Source organism: Nelumbo nucifera, chromosome 3 (assembly GCF_055504915.1).
Source record: "Nelumbo nucifera cultivar China Antique chromosome 3, China Antique-T2T, whole genome shotgun sequence".
Lineage (NCBI taxonomy): Eukaryota > Viridiplantae > Streptophyta > Magnoliopsida > Proteales > Nelumbonaceae > Nelumbo > Nelumbo nucifera.
This window is the reverse complement of record NC_142651.1, coordinates 10,595,270-10,615,425: the sequence shown is the minus strand read 5'-3', so window position 1 is coordinate 10,615,425 and position 20,156 is coordinate 10,595,270. Positions and strand designations below refer to the sequence as shown.

Below are 20,156 nucleotides of genomic sequence, written 5' to 3'. Positions count from 1 at the left end.
AGATCTCTCCAAATAAGGGAAGAAAACCTTACTAGCACTTGTCAAGAAAACAGTAAATGGAAGAAAGAAGGGAAGAATTGTGGCGGTTGGGATGTATCTCTAAGGATGACTACTCGATCTGAAAGGGAACGAAAGAATGGAAGGGAAGAAGGCTGTTTTGAGAAGGATAACTTGGAGGTAGGGACTAGGGGAGAATGGAAGGGGAAGGATGCTTTGTCATCGCAACGGGATGCTCCAGTCATGGCAGATGGAGTTCTGATGACATCTTGAGTTATTGGGAATGTTTTGTTCCATTGGTGTTTATTGAAGAAGTGCTATCACATCAGAGCCACATGGCTATTTGTGTTATTGAGACTGTTTGCTTTCTCTATTTATCAAATAAACACTAAAAAGCAGACGCCTGGAAACATTAAATTCTTATTTTCCCCAACGCTCAGATGTTTCTTGGAATGAAATGCTTATGTGGCATATTTTATGGGGTGCTAATTTGAGCTGTAAAGTAAAAAACATTTAAAGTTATGCTCAACCAAATAATAAAAACAAGAAACGTTTAAAGTACTTGTTAAAATAAACACTTGAAACAATAAATACCCAAGAATAAATGTCCACGAAACCAAACATATACATTATAAAGATTGAGAGCTCCGAAACGAGAAGATTCTGAAGACCCTCTCATACAGAAGAACTTGTCCCAGCTCTCTTCGTGTCACCAAGGTCTTGAATTGCTTCATCTCGATCTCTCCCCCTCCCCATTCTTTCTCGCCATGGAAAGTTGCACAACCAAGAGAGCTTTGGGAATTTAAAACATCACCACACAGAAGACATCCCTCATGCAATAGCACCAGATAAGGAAGGTACACTAGGCTATGTTTGATTTGAAGGAAAATGTAGGGAAAGGAAGGAAAAGGTAGAGAAACCTTTACAAACCTTTCCTTTCCCTACCTTTTCCTTCAAACCAAACATAGCCACGGTAGCTTGAAAACCAGAGAGGCTTCCTAATGTGTTGTAGAAATTATGGAGAGAAAGATTTTAAGTAATTGAGAAATGTACCAGTAACAAAAGGGATGTAGGATTTCCCATTAGTCATAAGGGCTTACATATAGGATAGAGTAAAGAGTCAGTAGATGCATCATTCTGAATTTTGGCTTGCTTTCCATTATTAGTATTATTATACCACCACCTCTCCCTGGCTTGACAAGAAGGGGATTTTGTCCACGGAGGCCCCAAAACCATCAACTTTATCATCTTCTCTATTTTTCTCTTCCTTGGACTGTCCCCATATCACACCATAAAACCCCGCTGCAATTATAATTGCGCCCACCACACTGCATCCACAATTAACACATATCGACATCTCACTTTATTACCTTTGGCGTAATATTTTGTTCCAGTTTAAATGTGTAATAACGGCAACAATAATATTAAAATAATAATTTGTAAGAACAGGAAAATATAAGACAATACAAGGAAGAACCAAAAAAGAAAAACATTAATCCAAATTAAAATATTTATATTAATTGATAAAATCAGTAGTTTTTGGCTCAAGCCCAGCGGTAGGGTTTATATTCTAGGGAGAATGACAGTTCAACCTAGGGTCAGATTTTTAGGCCCAAAGTACAGTTAGGGTAGGTGCCAGCTTGAAATTTATGCCAATTTACAGGCAGACATTAATGTATAGAGTGGGATTTTTGACATTTTAAATGTTTATAGGTCTGCATAGAATTCAGAAATCTGCATTAAGCCTATCCGTATTGGTTTGACAACCGGACTAGACATCAATCCAGAAAGTGCCTTGGCTCTAGGCTTATACTGATTTAACGGGCTATTCTATATCAACCTGAAAATATTCTGGTTATTACGATTTTCATTGTACAATCCGGTTAAGTCTTCAAAAATCAAAACACAAATTCAGGATGAATTCAGCCCCACTTGGACTCTAATATTCCATGCTTAATTTTTTTTTCTTTGTAAAGCTGTAAATGGGTTAAATTTGAAAAAACAAAAGAAAAAAAAAAAGAAACTTGTAGCAAGCCAATAGTCCTAAACGATCCCAGAATCTTTCATGTTTCTACATAGTTTGAGGGAGTCTGGATCTGCTGGTAACAAAACAAAGCTGCCCAAATAACACATTCACAGTTTTGTGCGGCACATAACTGTGCATTGAGGCCCAGAAATCCCTAATTCTTCTATTCACTGATGAAATTGTCAGTCCAAACCCCTTGCCACATGGCCAAAATAAACCTATTTACAGGATTATCAGTTTATATCACTTTGAAACTCAGCGACTTTGTGTTTGGTATCAATTAACGCTAATCAATGCTATTTCTTCAAGGTGTTTTTTAAGTATCAGTGCTATATAAGTATTTTTTTTTCGAAACCCAGACTTTTATTCACTTTCTCTACCTGCGCCTTTTCCAAGAGCTCACAATACAAGATGGCAATTTGTGGTTGCAATTCATGGATTCATGGTGGATAGGGTGTGGGTGTGTGGCTGCAATTCATGGTGTATAGGGTGTGGGTAGAGAGTAATGGGCAGCAAATCCCGCTTGATTTTTTTTGCTCTTTACTTTTTCTTATTTGCTTGAGTGGCTTTGAAGTATTTTTCAAACAATGTCAACTTTAAAAGTACCACTCATAACTTGGGTTCTGTACAAACAATTTATTGAAAAAATGTCAAATTGATGTTTCTTGTAACAGAGAAAACATTTTCTCATTTTAAGCTTATGTGGTGGCTAACTAGTAACGAATAACATTAAAAAAATGTGTATAGAGAGTGGAATACTTTATTGAATTCTAAGGTGGTGTGTTGTTGCCTGAGAAAACTAATTGATACCAAACATGGTTATATATATATATATATATATATATATATAGCTCCTAGAAGGCTAATTAATTAGAATCGCTTCAAATCAAAGGAACTGAAAATAGAAACTATAAGTAAAGATTTCTACCTTCCGAGATGGAGCGTATCACCGAGGAATATGACACCCATTAATGCTGCAATAGCGATTCCTAAGGGCCTGAACATGGCTACAAATACAGGCCCCTTCTTTTCTATGCACCATGTACTAACCCAAGGAGTTATCACGCTTCCGAAAACAGCCTGAGGAGAAAATAACAAGTTATTAGGAAAATAATTTCTCAATTGCTATCCTATTATTTTTCTTTCTTTCGTTTTGCTTTTCCTTTTTAAGGGGGCGAGGGTGCGATCAGAACAATTGACAGTAGTTTTGCTGTTTGCTTACTGAGTAGACAACTGAAATGAGTTTTACATCTAGCTCTAGACTCCAACCATTGGGGTCTCTCTCTGCAATCAACGAAATCACTGCAGTTTGGATGGTCCCAAACAAGCAATAGAAGGAGACTATGGTCGTCTCATCTGGGTACCCTCTAACAATCGCTGCCTGTAAGGTACAAGAAGCACAGTTATTAGAGTATGAGTGTGGAGTTTGAAGTAAGATCTTAACTTATTGTTTTAATTTTTTTCTATACCTGAAGAGTGTTCCATATAGAAAGTGATAGAGAAGCAACTGCAAAGAATACTCCTCCAAGGATCCAATTATTTCCGGTCAAGGAGTTGGATGGAGAGGATGAAAATCTCTTGTCTGGAAGTTGTGATGAAGAAAGAGTGGTTCCGATGGACGGACCCTTGTACAGGGTAACTACCAAGGCCCCCGAGATGGATACTAAAGTGCCCATGATTTTGACTTGGCTGCTCCAACTTCTCAGATCTAGTTTTTCCATCCTACCGAAACCAAAGAAGAATTTATAAAGCTTGTCAGTTTTCAAACTTGTTCAACGAAAAGGAGAGATTATCTATTCTCAGTTTTTACCCCCTTTTCTCCCACTGGTAGTGGCAAAGTGTTCCTCTTGAAATTTTTCATACATTGGTCAACTTTTTTATTTATTATTCATCCACATGTAAGGCTGTGATCTGTGAACAATCCGAACACAACCAAGCTTTGCACAACTAGAATTGGGCTGATGATCTCTATTATAAATTTGGCCCCTAGACATGCTACTACAAAAATTTATTAGGCCGACTACTCTCTCCAAATGATTTCTCTACTTACACCTCACACCAACATGAGGCATTTTAAGCTGTGCATGGTGAACATTTCCTGTACTTGCATTCATGGGAAAATGTTCTCGATGCATGCCTTTGTATCGTGAGGTTGGTGTGAGATGCAATTTTATAAGGAACAAATCCGATTTCCCTTTAATCTACAATAAAAGCACTAAGAAAAGTATCGTAATTTTTTTGAGTTCTTTTTCTATAAGCAAAAAACAGAAGTCGAAAAAGCTGATAGCTTATTAATCAATATTCATCCAATTGAAACCTATCAACTGCTATTAGACTATTCAAGCAGAGCCAAATATTAGACTATTCAAGCTCACTCAACTCAGTAATAAAACATAAGGTCTGTGTTTCAAGCTTAAACCAATTCTAAATAGAAATACTAGCTCGAATTCAATCGGTTCAAACTCAATTAGCAATCAAACCAGGCTCAAAGAGCCTGAACAGTAACGCAATTGAATAAATAGAAAATGATGTCTTAACGCCTTACGGTTTAATCAGAAGTCAGAACTGCGATATGCTCACGACAGAAAAAAATAGTATTTTTTTCAACAAGTTACACCGTGATCTGTGTGTATCATCTTACCATGATATGAGATGTGCGGAGATAGAATGTGTTAAATTTGTTGTAAAGCATTTTGTCGTGAACAGATTTACCCCCTCCACCGTAACAATCCCAAGGGCTATTAACTCGGGCCAACCCGACTTGGCACCCCTCCCCATCTCAACCGTGCATTTGGAGCATTGTACGTAAGATGTGATGTAGGGGCACGTGGTATGCACTAATGGGAGCCCATACAATCTACTCTACATGTCCTGATCTTACCATTCAATATCTGACGAGTGTTACAAAAGATGTTATGTGGGCCCATGTGCATACGTCTTTTCGCACGTAGTACAAAGGCTATAAATCCACTAAAAAATAAGCACGCCAACGATCGAGAATGTCAATAGACACGTGTGGTGACCGGTGAAGAAGGGGAAAAGGCAAAACCTGAAAATAACAGCAAGAATGAAGGTGCAGGCAGGGACCAAGTTGCCGATGGCGGATCCAAGAGTGGGAGAACTGTAGCTTATACCCGTATATACACAGCTCTGCATCACTGTTATCCTGCATTACAATTGATTCAACTACAATTTCATCAATCTCCCTATCCCATCTTGTTTCTTCCATTCCTTTTTTCTAGTTTCTTTTGGCATTCAGAAGAAAGAATAACAAAACCTAATTCAAAATTCAACGACTACAGCTGTCCAGAAGCAATTACAGACCCGACAAGTGCGAGGAGGAAGAATTTACAGAGGAGAGGCAAGGTTAAAGGAAGTCTCTTCTTCCTGCAATTAAGGGAAAAATGAAGAGAGAGAGAGAGAGAGAGAGAGTCAGTATTTGATAGATTTACAAGTAGCCGATGAAATAAAAGTAATTAGATGAGGGGAAATGGAGAGAAGAAAATGAGGAGAAATTATAGAGCAGACCTGAGAAAGATGTAAGAAGAAAGGAGGATGAGAGTGGCCAGGGCATTTGAGTAGACGACGAAGACGAAATGACTCATCCCCTTAGACAAAGCCGCTTTGCTCAGTGTTGTCATCCCTACATCCAAGCACTCCAGCGCTATCATGGCTGCAAATGGCAGCAATGCCCCCACAGACGATCTCAGCCTCATCTCTTCCTCTAACCTCTTTTCCCTCTCCCTCCGCGGTTCTTCTTCGTCTCCGAGGAGTGTCGTGTCGGGGAAGAGTGTATCTAATTTACTTTTAGATGCAGAAAGTACAAATAAACAAAAAAAGAAAAGTACAAATAAGCTACCCTAACGGCTTCCGTCAGTTAAATCAATTAGAAACACTATTTATCTGTCACTACCCCAAATTACAGGGTATCTGTCTCTCTCTGTATTTATTAAAAAAAAAAAAAAAAACTATCCAAACGAACAAACATGACTGATGATGGTCATCCGGAATCATTTGGGCACATCCTATTAATCTAACAGTGATACCGTGATAGTCATTGGTCATCGAACGATCCAATTGGAATATACGGACGTGCCTTATAAATGTGTTAGCCAAACAAAAACAACAACCTGGTGCGCTTACCTATAAATTAAAGGGTCTGTTTCCGCCGTTTGCACGGTTTTTTATTTTTATTTTATTTTATTTATTTATTTTTTGTTACAGTAGGATTGTTCGTTGCTCAAAGTGGTTGATGATTAAGTGGGTGTAGAATTATTTTTTAGAAGTATTTATTTTAATAATCACTTAAGACTATTTGATGATTTATTTGTTAAATCATTTATTACGTTTTTAAGTATTTATTTGGACGGAGATATTTTATAAACTACTTTTCTCATAAATACTTATATTCCCTCACTTCATTCGTACATATAAACAAGGTCAAAGGAAGGTATCCATTTATGGTCTCTCTCAAGGAAAGTATGCCACAGGTATGCTTGACCCTGTTCAAGTGAGGAAGAAGGGGATTTAAAGAGAGATGAAGGTATTCTGGGTATTTAAAAATATAAGCAAAGACTTTTTAGTCTCAAAATTTTCACAGGCCCACTTATTAAAAAGTACTTAAAAAAAAGCAACTCTCATGAGCCTTTAAATTGACTTTATCGTGTTCACTGATGCAGGAAAGATCTCAGATTCGTTATATACTTTTGGCAAGCATCATCATTTTATTGAAAAATTTTTCTTATATAAAGATTTTAGGAGGTCATACTTCTGAAGTTCAGTCAGTGTTTCAAGCTGAAATAATATTTGCTGTTTTTGAGGCACTCAAAGATCTTCAAAGTTGGGCTTTTGATGAAGTATATGTTTGTGCTGACTCCCAAAGTCTGATAAGCGCGTTCAATGATCATAAGAGCTATCCGTGGGCAATCTTTTTTGTTACTTCAGAACTTGAACTCTGTTAAACTTATGTACATAAGTAGGCGCTATAACTCTGCTGCCCATGAGGTATCCCAGCTGGCTAAAAATCATCCATCTTCTTTTTTGTTAGTAACAATTACCTACAAGGGATACCACGGTAGATGATTGTATATCAATATCTTTCTGTTAATATATTATATTTAGAATTCTCAACGTGTAGGAGAATCCACTGGCCATGTGAAAAGCTACATGTTGATGGAGTATCTTAATGATATCATCCCTGTGAACACACTACAATACACACCAATTATAGTTTTTGTTATATGTTATTATTTATTTTCTAGTAAAAATAAATTTGTTTTCTATAAACTGTTTTTGACTTGTCCACATGGTGGTTATTGGGTCTAAGTTGGACCCATTTCAGCCTTTGACTAAATCAACAAGAGGATGTTTGGCTTAGAATGGGCTGAGTGATCATGTGGTTTAAAACCATGATTATTGAGACACTTCTCTCAATCCGAAAGGGTAGAACAAGATTAATGTTTGTGAGTTTATCTTTGGTAACGGCTCTTATTTCCTCTTTCATAGGAGAGACGTTGTGACAATCACTTATAAAAGGGAATGTGTAGAAGTCACAAGAACACCGACTGAATATCCTCTTTATTGGAAGGCTATCAAAACTTCCAAGAAGTTCTGCCCAATTCAGATTGTATTATCAGCTTTGTGAAGTCCAAGGTTGTGTTCAAGTGTTGTTGGATCCATCAAGAAAAGTAGAGTTACTCTTTGTTTGCAAAATCTTATTTGCATTTTGTTTTGTCACTATTTTATTATTGTTTTTCATTTTTAATAAATATTTCTTTATCAAATAGGTATTTTTTTTTACCAAACACGTACAAATGCTTATTTTCTATTTAATGTGGTCACAAGACTCCCAACACTTTATTAAGTACATACAAAAAAATAGTACTTATTCGAAGTGAAATCAAGCAAGCACGTAATAATATAGTCATGGTTTCATAGAACGTTGGTTCAAAAGTTTTATTTCTATTGCGAATAAATTTATATATGCTGCGAGTTTGGATCTGCTCCTCTCTCACCCCACACCGACCTCATAGGCACATCCCACCAGATCAGAAATATCTCTTCTAATTGGGTTAATATTTTCAATGCACGGAATATACATGTAAGGTCAGGTCAGTGTGAGATGTGATCTGTGAGGAGCATATTCCAATTCATATGTGAGAAAAAACATGATAACCAATCAGAACCCTATCCAGTCTCCACTCTGAATTTGATAATTAAGGTTTAACATGTTATATATGCAAAGTGCGTGGAAGAGGCAATTTTAAAGATGCATGAGTATGATTCGGACAAAAATTATATATTAATAATAATAGATACAGGTATCACATGACTATAAATAAGTTATTAAAACATTTATTTTAATGATGCAGCTTTTCCAAGATGGTGTAGCTTGGAAGTATTAGATGGATGCCAGAAGGGGTGAGGGAAAATACAGTTGTTAAATGGTTAACAAACTGTATTCAGCAGTTGAACCTGATGGAAGATGCAGAGGTTTTAATATTGCAGTCTCAGGCTCTAGTGTTGTGGACGATTTGATTAGCCAGGAAGGGTGTTTTGTGATCAGCCTGAATAATTAATAAAATAAGAAGATCTGGAATGGAGTTAATGAGCCTGCAAGCACACCCAAATGATGGGTTATAGGTTCAACATGTAGAAAAAAGTGATATTAGCTTACATTTTGATGCATGGTTTTTAAAACTGATCTGACGATCGAATCAGTCAGGGGTTCGGTTACTAGGTCGAATGGTCCAACTGTTCGATTTAAACGATTGATCTGTTTCAATAAAAAATAAAAAAAAAAATGAAAAACGATCAAAATCATTTGAACAATTTGAATAATTAACTAATTGGTTCAGCGATTTATTAACCAAAATCAATGATTTAAAAAATAATAATTTTAGGAAAAAATGAAATTGATCAAGTGACCGATTTCTAGTTTTTCCGGTTGAATTCGGTTTTAAAAACTATGTTTTGATGTGATTATTTTTATGATTTGTATAAAGATGAAAAGGGAATAGCGACTTGAGTTACGGCCGATGCTGAAGGTCGATTTATTATGGCCAAATCATGCTTAGTGCTGGGAAGAGATCCAAAGATGGTGAAGATGAAGGAGATGCTCTTAGCTGTGAAAGATGGCTGATCAGCTTCGATGGGGAAAAAATATGCTTATTCAGGCAGATTGTCCATCTGTCGTCCATCTTATTAAATCAAAAGATTCAATTGCTCCATGGCAATGGAGACATTGCCAGCACTAAGCATGATTTGGCCATGCTTCTGGAATACACTTCGTTTCTTTTCCTCTCACGTTAAGAGAAAATTTAATGTATTAATTCATGTATTGGTTGTATGGTGTTACGTGCCAAATCTCGTAGATGAATGGATTTGACCCCACGGCTTTGTATCCAAGAAATTAAAGTCAGTTTTTGAAGAAAAAAATAAGAAATCATATTTTAATGATTTATATAAGGGAAAGTTTCCGATAAGTATCTGTACTTTGGGTCTAGTGTCACTTTGGTTCCGAACTTTAAAATTCCACAATTTCGTACCAGAACTTTCAAAACATGACAATTCAGTCCTTCTAGAGGCAGTCTCTTTTGCAGATGGTTTGAATCTTTCAGACTTATGGTTTGAATCGGATTGTGAATTTCTTGTTAAAATGATCAATGATTCAGAAGGTTATGAAGATCCGAATATCCTCTTCTGTTGTAAGGATATTCAAACAATCATCAACAAAAGGAAAGTACAAGATTCAGTTCTGTCCGAGAGAAGTAAATCAAGCAGCTCATATGGCGGCCAAATGTGGTTATTCTGGTAGTTTTAAATCAAATTATGCAGGTCCTCTTTGTCTTTCTAATATAGTAAACATGGACTTGGCCTTCTGTAATCGGCCTTAGTAGAATAGTTTGTTTTTATCTTTCAGTTTTTCTTTTCTTTGTTTGGTTGTCTGTTAGTTCCGTAGCCTGTTTATTTGGTGTTTGTCTTTGTTGTATGTTTCCTTCTGCTTTGTTTGGAATATGATCAGTATTTTCACCAAAAGAAAAAGACAATCTAGTACCTGCTATTAACTAGTTGTTAATCAACAGTTAAGTGGCAATTGAAAAGACACAAATGCCCTTCGAGTGTCATCTAATTTTCTTTATCAACCATCCAAACATTGACAAAAAAATAGCAGCCTCAAATCCTTGCCTCTTCTATTCAAGAAAGTTGGGGTCACTAGAATGCCCACTAAAACGTGACTCTAACTTTCTTGAATGGAAAAGGCAAGGATTTGGGACAACTAATTTTTTGTCAATGTTTAGATGGTTGACAAGGAAAATTGAATAACACTAGAAGGGCATTTGTGTCTTTTTCAAATGCCACTTAATGGCTGGTTAACAGCTTGTTAACTGTAGGTACTAGATTGTCACGTTTTAAAAGTTTGGGTACTAAATTGTCGCATTTTAAAGTTCGGGGACCAATGTAGCACTAAGCCCAAAGTATAGGGTACTAATTGGGAATTTCCTATGAGATATTAAGGCCCCATTTCCGTTATGGGCTGACTGGGCAGTTCAATGCTCGTGTCGTTTCCGTTATGAGTCGATAGACACGTTTCGTCTTCTTGAGGTGTATGCACATGCAAAGTGTAGTAGAAGTCCTACGTCGTTGATCTGGATTGATCTGAACCATTGACTACCTTCATATGAACGGAGATGGCGAGCCATTTCCCTTTGTCATTTTGGGTGAAAGTGATCAAAAGATCTCGATGAGTGTTAGTCCTCGACTGGTGTTTCAAGTGTTTCGCGGTGTTAATCATCGGTAAGATGTCTTTATCTTCCTTCTCGTCTTCTTGTTCTTCCTCTTCTTCGTCCTACTCTTGTTTGTCGGGTAGTGAGTCCAAGATGGGGTCTCACCCCGAGGCCACCATGCTCGTAGTCTGCGAGACTGACGTCCATGGGGCCGAGGTTGAGGGGATTAAGCGCGAGGGTACAACAGTGAAGGAGGTTGAGGTCCTTCGGGAGGCTGAAGTTGGGGAAACCGACGAGGCCAAGGTAGACGTAGAGGTGGTGTCCAAAGAGGGGATCAGCGCCTCTGCACGGTTCGGCAGACGCTTCACTTCTTCTCCATGTAGGTTAACACCTCAAGACTTCACCTGTATTAGAGCCCTTTATTGTATCCCTAAAGAGTACGAGTTGAGGTGTCCTGACATAGGTGAAAGGGCCGATAGCTGGGGTGAACTTTGTATTTATGAGCATAGGCTGATAGTTGAGCTGAGGTTCCCTTTGAGTATGAGCATTGCGATGGTGTTGAGGTGGTACTGCATCCAGCCAATCCAGCTTATGCCCAACTCCTTTAGGTACCTAGTCGGCCTTCTCTGCTACTGCACAGTTCACAATGTGGACATTACCCTGCCGATATTCACATACTTTCTCCACCTGAAGAAGCATCAGCAAGGCTACTATTATTTCTTGGCTCAGTAGAACAATAAGGTACTCGTTGGTAGGGGTGAGCAAAAAAAACCGAAAAACCAAACCAATTGAAAAAACCGACCGAAACTGAACCAAAAAATTGTTTAACCGAACCGATCGGTTCGGTGTTTTTAAAAAACTGAAGGTATTGGTTCGATTTCGATTAACCAATATAGAAAACCGATAGTTAACCGAACCGACCAGTATACATATATTTTTATATATTTTATATATACTTATGTATATTATATATTTTGTATATTATATGCACTATATATAAACATATATTTATAATATATGATATATTATTATTTAAAATATAATACTATATATTTTTATACTATATTATTCTAAAAATTAAAAAACCGAAAAACCAACGAACTGAATTGGTCAACCGGTTAACCGATAGGTTTCGCTTACCGGTTTTCCAAAAACAAGTATTACCAGTTCGATTACAAAAAATGCCCCACGGTTCGGTTAATCGAACCGTAAACACCCCTACTCGTTGGAGCCCCCTCCTCGATGAAACACTAGAAGGAGGGGTTCTTCTTCGTGCACTACTCGGGGGGTTGGTCGTTCCCTGCCAAGCTGTCAATCTCGAAGACTAAGGTGAGGGTGCCAACCAAGGCCAAGCTATCTAGGGAGTTGGCGGCCATAAGGCGAATAGTAAGGGTGGATGTATAGGAGTACACCACATATGCAATGTTGATTCGTGTTGGGCTAATGGAGCCCCATATTGTTCTATCCTTGCTTTGTACTTCTTTTTTGCCTCATCTCTTTAGTCTTGACAAACTATTCTTTCTTTGGCAGATATTGTTGTGGTCGACAAGGAAGAGAGGGCGAGGTGCATGCAAGCCCTGCGTAGAGGAAGGTGGTAGCCCAAGCAGAGGTGGCTATTTAGCAGCGCCGCTCCGATGTCACAACTCCTTAGGTACATAAGAGGCTGAGGCCAATTGAGGGTGATGTGGTTGACGTTGGCTCTGGTTGGTCCCGCCCTCTTTGAATCTGAAGGAAGGAGGGGCTAAGGTGTATAGAGTTCGATGGAGGGGTCAAGGGGCCAAGGTGTCGTGGTGTTCTGACTGTCGGTCATCGGGGTGCACGGAGTTCGATGGTCGTCCTCTTACCGTTGTGGCGGGCATGTCGTTCCTGTAATGCCCATTGAGGGCTTGTTCTGGTCTTGACCATTTACGGTCAGTCGGGTCTCTCGTGTGGTGATTGCCAAGCCTTGGTCGTTTGAGGTCAATCAGATATTTGACGAGTTGTATGCGACACCATATTCGGTCAACGGCCTCGGCCGAGCTAGCGCACGTGTGTAGTGGATTGGTGTTCCCTGGCCATTTAGAATTTATGTTCTTTGATGTCAATGAACCCATGGAGGCATCTGCGCCAGACGAGGTCTTTCAGGTGGTGGCGGAGGTCGTGGTAGCTTTCGGTTTTGTGGGTGTGGTCCTAGTGGAATTCATAGTACTTGTCCCAATCTCTCTTGTTGCCTTGGGTTTTCATCCTTTCAGGGCACCTAACGAAGCTACGGTCATGGATTTGCGTCAATATCTTGGCCTGCAGTGCATTGATTAGAATTTGTATCGAGTTGGATTCAACTATTGAGAGCAGGGACGGGTGTATGCACTGGCCAAGCCATTCTTTTCGCCTGGACCTTGCTGCTGGAGTGGTGGGATCTGTTGTGGGCGTTGTGGGTGCAGGACCGGGCTTGGGAATTAGACTTCCGCAATGATGACTAAGCTCTCTTTCGGTTCGCACGGTGCCTTTTGGGGTCCTTGGTTCGAGGATCAACCGTTGTAGGCACTTGCGCGATGGGGCAAGGAGTTAGGGGAGCCTGAGTTGATTGTCCTAGTGTCTCCATCATGGCTAGGATACAATCAACCTTCAGCTGCATGGCCTTGTACTAGGCGAGATCGACCATGGCCTGACGTTGAGGTTCTCAAGGTGGAGATGTATGGAATGAGCGGGATCCCCGAGACGAGGAGCGGGTTGCAAAGTGGTCATATGCGTACTTTTGCATGATTGCATTTGGTGCACGATTAGGAGGTTAGGAAAGCAGCTTTTTGTATAGATCCCACATACAACACCAATCTGATGTTGTGTGATCCAAGGTGTTTTGAACCGAGGCTACAGTTAGATAGTCTTGCCAACTAGATGAAGCTGAGGTGGAAAGACGAAGCCACACACTGAAGTCTACAATCACAAGAAGAGTTAGAAGCCTAAGAAGTTATTCCCCGTGTAGGCACTCCAATGCTCAAGTTAGTGAGTGGTAAAGAGGTCGGTTAAGACTAAGCGAGGTATGTGGGTTGGTCAAGACCGAGGTGAATGTAAGACGGGTGCTTGATTGAGTTTTGAATCCAAAAGTCCCTTACCTTAAGCGTGTTGTACCAATTTATAGCTAAAGGTCTGTGTTCTGATCGGATTGGGCATTCAGGGTTGTTGGGATGAAGTTGTCTACTGAGGTCTTTAGGAGGCTCCCTCTTCCCCGGTGGAGTCTGATTCCTTGTCCATGTGGGATACTCTTTCCTAGTTGTGCTCTCCCATTATGTAACGGATGCTAACGCGGCTCGAAGAGAGCGGCCATGGAGTCTGTCACGTAGCGCCCTTAGGCTAACTTGGCAATCACCCAAACAAGTTAACTCAAAAGAAGTTGAAAGATTTGTAAGTAGGAGATGGGGGCTCGTGTGACTATATAGGGGTTTCTCCTTAAATGGGAGGATCCCAAGATAGACAGAGTAAGAGGAGGGGCTCGTGTGATTGCATAGAAGTTTCTCCTTTATTGTGTTGAATTATGAACATTAAGGATGTAGATTTGTATATGTTAATGGCCATACAAGGAGAAGAAGAAGAAGAAGAAGAAGAAGAAGAAGAAGAAGGGAAAAAAAGAATGGAAGCTTGGTAGTTTAACTATCCACTATATTGCTTGGTGAGTGCTAGACTAGCGTGGTGTTCGGAACCTGGTCATCTCATGGATGGTCCATTTTAGTTTACACCATGGGATGGCCACAAAGTTCGGTTGGCTATTGACAAGATTGGTCCATAATATATCGTGGACCGTCCCGGTCCACAACCCAAAATCTTGTCAACACATATATCTCGTGGATGTGGTTGGTCCATAACATTTCCACACTCTATTTTGATACAATACTCTACATACTTTTCTTTATTTTTAATTTTTAAATCTTAAAATAATAATTTTTAATGTTAATTTTTTAATATTTTTATCAATAAAATAATAATTTTTATGTTAATTCTAGCACAAGCCTAGCGGTGCTCCTCCACTCTTTTTTCATTCATTTAAATATTATTTTTTAATGTTTTTATAAATAAACAATAATTTTTATTTTTAATTATTTTACTATGTTTTTTCATTGAAATTAATATTTATTGGTTAATAATAATTTATCGATGCTTTTTCAGTTTATTTATCATATAAAATGCAAAAATTAAACATTAATGTTCGATTGTATATATCACTTCATAAACTATATATGAGATACATAGAATAACGCCACTCTGAATGTGGACTGGTCCAATCTACACAGTTTGTCTACAATTCAGAACAACTGTAGAATATGATGTCTAGTGTGATATAGATTGGTCCCTGCCACAATGGTTCTCATCCATACTAAAGAACACCCCCTAAAGTGACACCTTTCAATATTTTGGGTACTAAATTGAGATCAGCTCCAAATATAGGGTACTAGAATGCAATTAACGATTTTTGAGAAATACAGTTGCATGTTGTTTTAGTGTAAAGAAAGGCACAATGATTCCTTACTTCTAATCGTTAGCATTTTCAAATGAAGGGGTATGGGGAGGGGTGTTGTAGCGTTACCACAACTTTGTTTGATTCTTTGGAATACAGGTGGTATCCATAGAAATCAACTATTGAGAACATATACAAGATAATTGCTTGTAGGTGTAGTTGGTGAACCCATGTCTCATATTCTCATTATGTTTCAAACTTTTCTCAATAAACCCTGAAGGTCATGGTCATATTTATGATGTTGGAGCACCAGATGATACCTGACATTAAACAGTGCATAGACTTTCCTGTCTGCAGGACCTTACAGACTTATCCTCTACGTTTCTTCCAGCTTGTTGTTACCTTGCAAAAGAGGGGCACTGGCTCCGCTGTCTACCAATTCCTCTTCTTGGGCCTTTCCCCAGATCACAGCATAGAACCCCAGAGCTATTATAATTGATCCAATCACACTGCACGGAAAAGATCAAAATTTTTCTTATCATTTCAAACAGGGGAGGGGAGGGGAGGGAGAGAGATATATGGTAAAACTTGAGCAAACATTCTTTAATTTCAGAAGGTTGAGCTGAAGTAGAGTGTAAATTCAAATTATAAGTATGGCCTACAATTGAATATTTTGCGGTCTGAAGAGAGAAAAAGAAAACAGGAAACCACACAAACCTGCCAGTGTGGAGAGTTTCGCCAAGGAAGATGACACCCAACATGACTGCAATTACTATCCTCAAAGGTATAATAAACATGGAAATATAGAAAGGCCCCTTGTTGCGCACGCACCACACTAAAACAGCCCCAGCTAACGTATACCCAAAAACTGCCTACACGACACGAGACACATTGGTTTGCATCACTTTCCAGTCGCCCAAGTAGAGGAAAATTAGTAAAAGCGTTTGCGATTCACCATATTATATTCTTCATCTTTTCTTTTCGCCGATGGGTATGGGTATGGGTAGATAGATTTTTTTTGGTTCACAGTTAGAATCAGAATCGAAATAGACCATTCTCACAAGACCTAAACCAAATTATTATTATTCTTATAAAGATAGATGGAATCAAAGCTAATGACAGAGTTTGTTATTCCCTTACTGAGTATACAATAGCAATCATCTCCAAATCAGGCCGTAATCTCCATGCACTTGGGTCTCTTACTGCAATTAGACAGATTAGTGCGGATTGAATGGTTGTAATTATGGAACCCAGAAAAACCAGGCCAAGCACATGAGGGTACTGCTTAACAATTGGTGCCTGCAAATGCAAATTCATATCTTTTGTTTGTTTCGTTTATTTCTCGAGGGCGAGGGGGCGAGGGGCCGAGGGGCGTGAGAAAAGTCTGCAGCAGTTTCGGACTCTACCTGGATGATATACCAACATGCAGTCATCAGACAATCAGCTGAAAAGAAAACACCTCCAATGACCCAGTTTGATTGTGATGAGAAAAGATGCGAGTCAGGTATGTTAGAAGGTGAAGGATTCTCAATAATTGGCGGGCCCTTGTATAGAATCACCCCCCCCCCCTTGTATAGAATCACCACCCATTGTCATGGGTGGGTCAGTTGTCATTTGATTCAAAATCATAACATTACTCTGAATTCAGAAAACCTTTCTCTTAGGGCTAGGTTTGGGAAGAGTACAGATACAAATGTACAGTGCACAACTTTATATATGTAAACCTTCTTCTTACATTATACATATTTGAATTTCTATTCTTGGTTGTCCTTTGAAAAATCTGCCATTGACCAAACAAGTCCTACAAAAATCTTTCTATAAATATAACTTAAATAAAAAATGCATATATTATATCTTATAATAATATAATATATATAAAATAAAATTATAGACAAAATATGCTAACAATTGTATAAAATATATTAAATTGTTTCTGATTCAGACATTACAGCTATTTTCCAAGCTTTCTTCTTTTTACTTTTTCTTTTCAGACATCAGGGTTCATATCTACCAGAAACGCACTCGGGATCTGCTACCTTCAAGTTGTTCCCACATCCCTACTCACATTGCATCACCACCTTGTATTAGGAACATCTTCCCACCATGAATGACAAGGAAGATATTCCCAATACGCAGATGTAATATCTCGTGAGTAGAGAGATGTGGGAGCAGCTCGTGGGTAGCAGATCCGATCCCCCAGAAACCACCTAAAAAATCAAACCAATCAGGAATTTTTGCTGTTGGAAGCGAACAGCCTGGGCTATTGGAATCGATTTTGGGCATGACACAAATTCATTCAGTCGAATCTAGATATGTGGCTGCAGGTATTGTGAGGAGCAAATCCAATCTCCATTTATACCCTATTTGTTTTTATGGTTAAAAAGAATATTGAGGGTAATTACTCCTTTACACCCCAAACTATGGTAAGGCGTTATGCCAAAAATGTTTTCAACTCAGCCGAAGTTTTTCCTATCATGCAACCCATGGCGGTGTTTTCAAAACCGGACTGAACCGGACAGTCGGGCTGAAAAAACCAAGAATCGGTTCTGTTTTCCTCCAAAACCGTTTTTCTCTCAAAATCGTTGATTTTGATCAATAAACCGCTGAACTGGCCGGTTAATCGTTCAAATTGTTCGAATGGTTTTGACCGTTCTCCAAAATTTTAATTTTTTTAAAATTTTTTATTTTTTTTGGTCGATATATGCCAGCCATTTGGATCGAACAGTCGGACATTTCGAACCGATAACCGGACCCCTGACCCGTTCGGTCACCAGTTGGTTTTTAAAAACCATGACGCATGGTTAGAGACACAGACCTCCATTCAACAAAAAAGAAAAAGAACCATAAGAGATTGGCAAAAGTTTCGGTGCCGGTTCCAACCTAACACAACCCTTCTATATCCCGGTTTGGGACCGGCAGTATAAGACATGCTCACACTTTAATAGTTAGGACTTGGGAATACATATATAATATAAAAATAGAAAAGGTTCCATGTAACTTTATTTAAAAAAGAAAAATATGATAAAAATTCTGTCAAAAAAATACATGGAAAAAGGTTAAAAGTTAGACAATGGTGACGTTTGGTTCTGCAGATTTTATTGAAAAAATGTTGTCATCAGTGCCATATAGGTATTGGCATTTATTGTATATGAAACTATTATGATTTCACCATTTATCAAATAAATACCAAAAAACTAAATCATTTTGATTTTTATGCATGGAGTATTTGGGGAAATGTCAAATTTTTATTTTCCCCAACGCCCTAGCATTTTTTGAAACGAAATTCTTATGTAGCACACTTTTGTGCATGTTAATCTGAGGTGAAAAGCAAAAAATGTTTCAAGTAATGTCCAACCAAACAGCAAAAGCAAGAAGCGTTTAAATTGAAAAACATTTAAATAAATGGTGAACAAAAACCAAACATATAGAAGGTCGGTTTTGTTTACAAAAACAAAAATACTATCAACAAAAGCAATACGATTTTGTTGATGTTGGCAGTTGTCTTTAAAAAGAAAAACTAACATGTTGTTGAACACCACCCTAGTAGGTAAAAAGGTACAATTAAATTAAATTTTCAGTATTAATTCTTTATCCTGTAACTTTGATATCAATATTCAAAGCAGAACCTGAAAATGATGGCAAGTATGAAGGTAAAAGCTGGCAAAACATTGCTCATAGCAGAGTTAAGCATGGGAGAGCTGTAGTTGAGACCAGTATATGAGAAGATCTGCACAAGGATACTGCAAAAGATAAACTAAAAACCTCAGTTTTGCTTGGATTTCATCAGGGTTAACATCTGTTACACTAAAATTAATATGCAAACACATCTGTATAATTCAAAGCAGTGTATGTTTGTACCCAATTAGGCCAAGAAGAAACAGTTTACAGAGATGGGAGAAGGTGACCGGAGGAAGTGTGGCTCTGCAAAGGAGAAGATAAAAGACGTTAGACTGTGGGGTGTTGGCTTGGGAAAGCAAAATCGGAAGATGGCCTGTTTGGAGGGCCGTCGAAATTATGCTTTCGAAGCGGTTTTCTTTTACAGTTTGTCAAATAACTGGAAACCAGTAAAAATATAATCTAATTCAAGTGAAGGAAGGGAAAATAGAAGGCAAACCTGTGGAAGAAGAAAAAAGGGAGGAGGAAGAGTGTGCAGAGAGCAGAGGAATACATGATGAAGATGAAATTACTCATCCCCCTTAGCATGGCTGCTTTGCAAAGCATGATTAGGATTACTGTTATGAATTCCACCACCACCATGCCTGCAAACGGCACTGCACTCCACCAGCCTGACCTCATTGCAGATTTCCAGTTAATCCTCTCTACGTCTCACTCAGTTAAGAAATTTTATTTGTGTAAGTCATCGCACACATACACACAGAGAGAGAGAGGGAGGACGGGGAAAGAAGAATCATAATCATCTAATATGTATTAAATCAGAATAATTTTAATAAACCACATCCTGCCCATGAATTTAGCATCAATTCACGGTGATGAAGCACTTCTCCTGTACTTTGGGGCTATAAAACTCTGATCTGGGCTGATTGGTCATTCTCCCTTTATTTTATTCGGTTAATAATCCGGTTGGTGACGGGATCTATTCCTCACAAATGGGCGCCTCACAGCCGCATCCATTGTGCATTGGCAACATCTCCCGGGAATAATAACAAATAAGTACAGGAGATGTTCCTAATACACGATGTGCGTGGGAAGCGCCTGTGAAACGCCAGGTGTGAGGAGCAGATCCGGTCTCATCCGGTTGCTGGGTTGATACATCGATCATACACCAATCCTTTTTTGTTGAATTGTCTTGTCGATGGGGATACTTTGATTTGATTGGGTGACTGGGGTCTACCATGATGCTGGGAAAAAGATGTGAAGAGAGTTTTTTTTTTTTTTTTGGCAAACGTCAAAATATCGGGGAGATTTAAAACTAAATTAAAAGAAATTTTCTGTTAGCTATTATTTGCATAAGAGGAGA

General features: G+C 38.6%; 2 protein-coding genes across 5 annotated transcripts; both read right to left on the bottom strand.

The window, feature by feature from the left end:
* Window positions 1-1,001: 1,001 nt before the first annotated feature.
* On the bottom strand, window positions 1,002-5,898 carry LOC104602740 (WAT1-related protein At5g40240-like). The gene is made up of 7 exons (XM_019197560.2): window positions 5,552-5,898; window positions 5,348-5,410; window positions 5,073-5,189; window positions 3,493-3,745; window positions 3,246-3,404; window positions 2,952-3,103; window positions 1,002-1,325 (listed from the first exon to the last, which is right to left on the bottom strand). The coding sequence occupies exons 1-7, from the start codon at window positions 5,737-5,739 to the stop codon at window positions 1,169-1,171; spliced, it is 1,089 nt and encodes a 362-aa protein (XP_019053105.1). The 5' UTR covers window positions 5,740-5,898; the 3' UTR covers window positions 1,002-1,168.
* A 9,114-nt stretch (window positions 5,899-15,012) lies between these two features.
* Window positions 15,013-20,156, bottom strand: LOC104595352 (WAT1-related protein At5g40210-like). 4 transcript variants are annotated; one of them, XM_088900916.1, is made up of 4 exons: window positions 18,805-18,918; window positions 16,319-16,584; window positions 15,896-16,050; window positions 15,013-15,687 (listed from the first exon to the last, which is right to left on the bottom strand). In XM_088900916.1, exons 2-4 carry the CDS (start codon window positions 16,493-16,495, stop codon window positions 15,555-15,557), a joined length of 465 nt encoding a protein of 154 aa, XP_088757042.1. In that variant the 5' UTR covers window positions 16,496-16,584; window positions 18,805-18,918; the 3' UTR covers window positions 15,013-15,554. The 4 variants fall into 4 exon arrangements, with proteins under 4 accessions (XP_088757042.1, XP_010254359.1, XP_088757043.1 ...); XM_010256057.3 differs by lacking the exons at window positions 15,896-16,050; window positions 16,319-16,584 and adding exons at window positions 19,037-19,099; window positions 19,293-20,151 and having other exon boundaries at window positions 15,049-15,687; XM_088900917.1 differs by lacking the exons at window positions 15,013-15,687; window positions 16,319-16,584 and adding exons at window positions 19,037-19,099; window positions 19,293-20,156 and having other exon boundaries at window positions 15,923-16,050.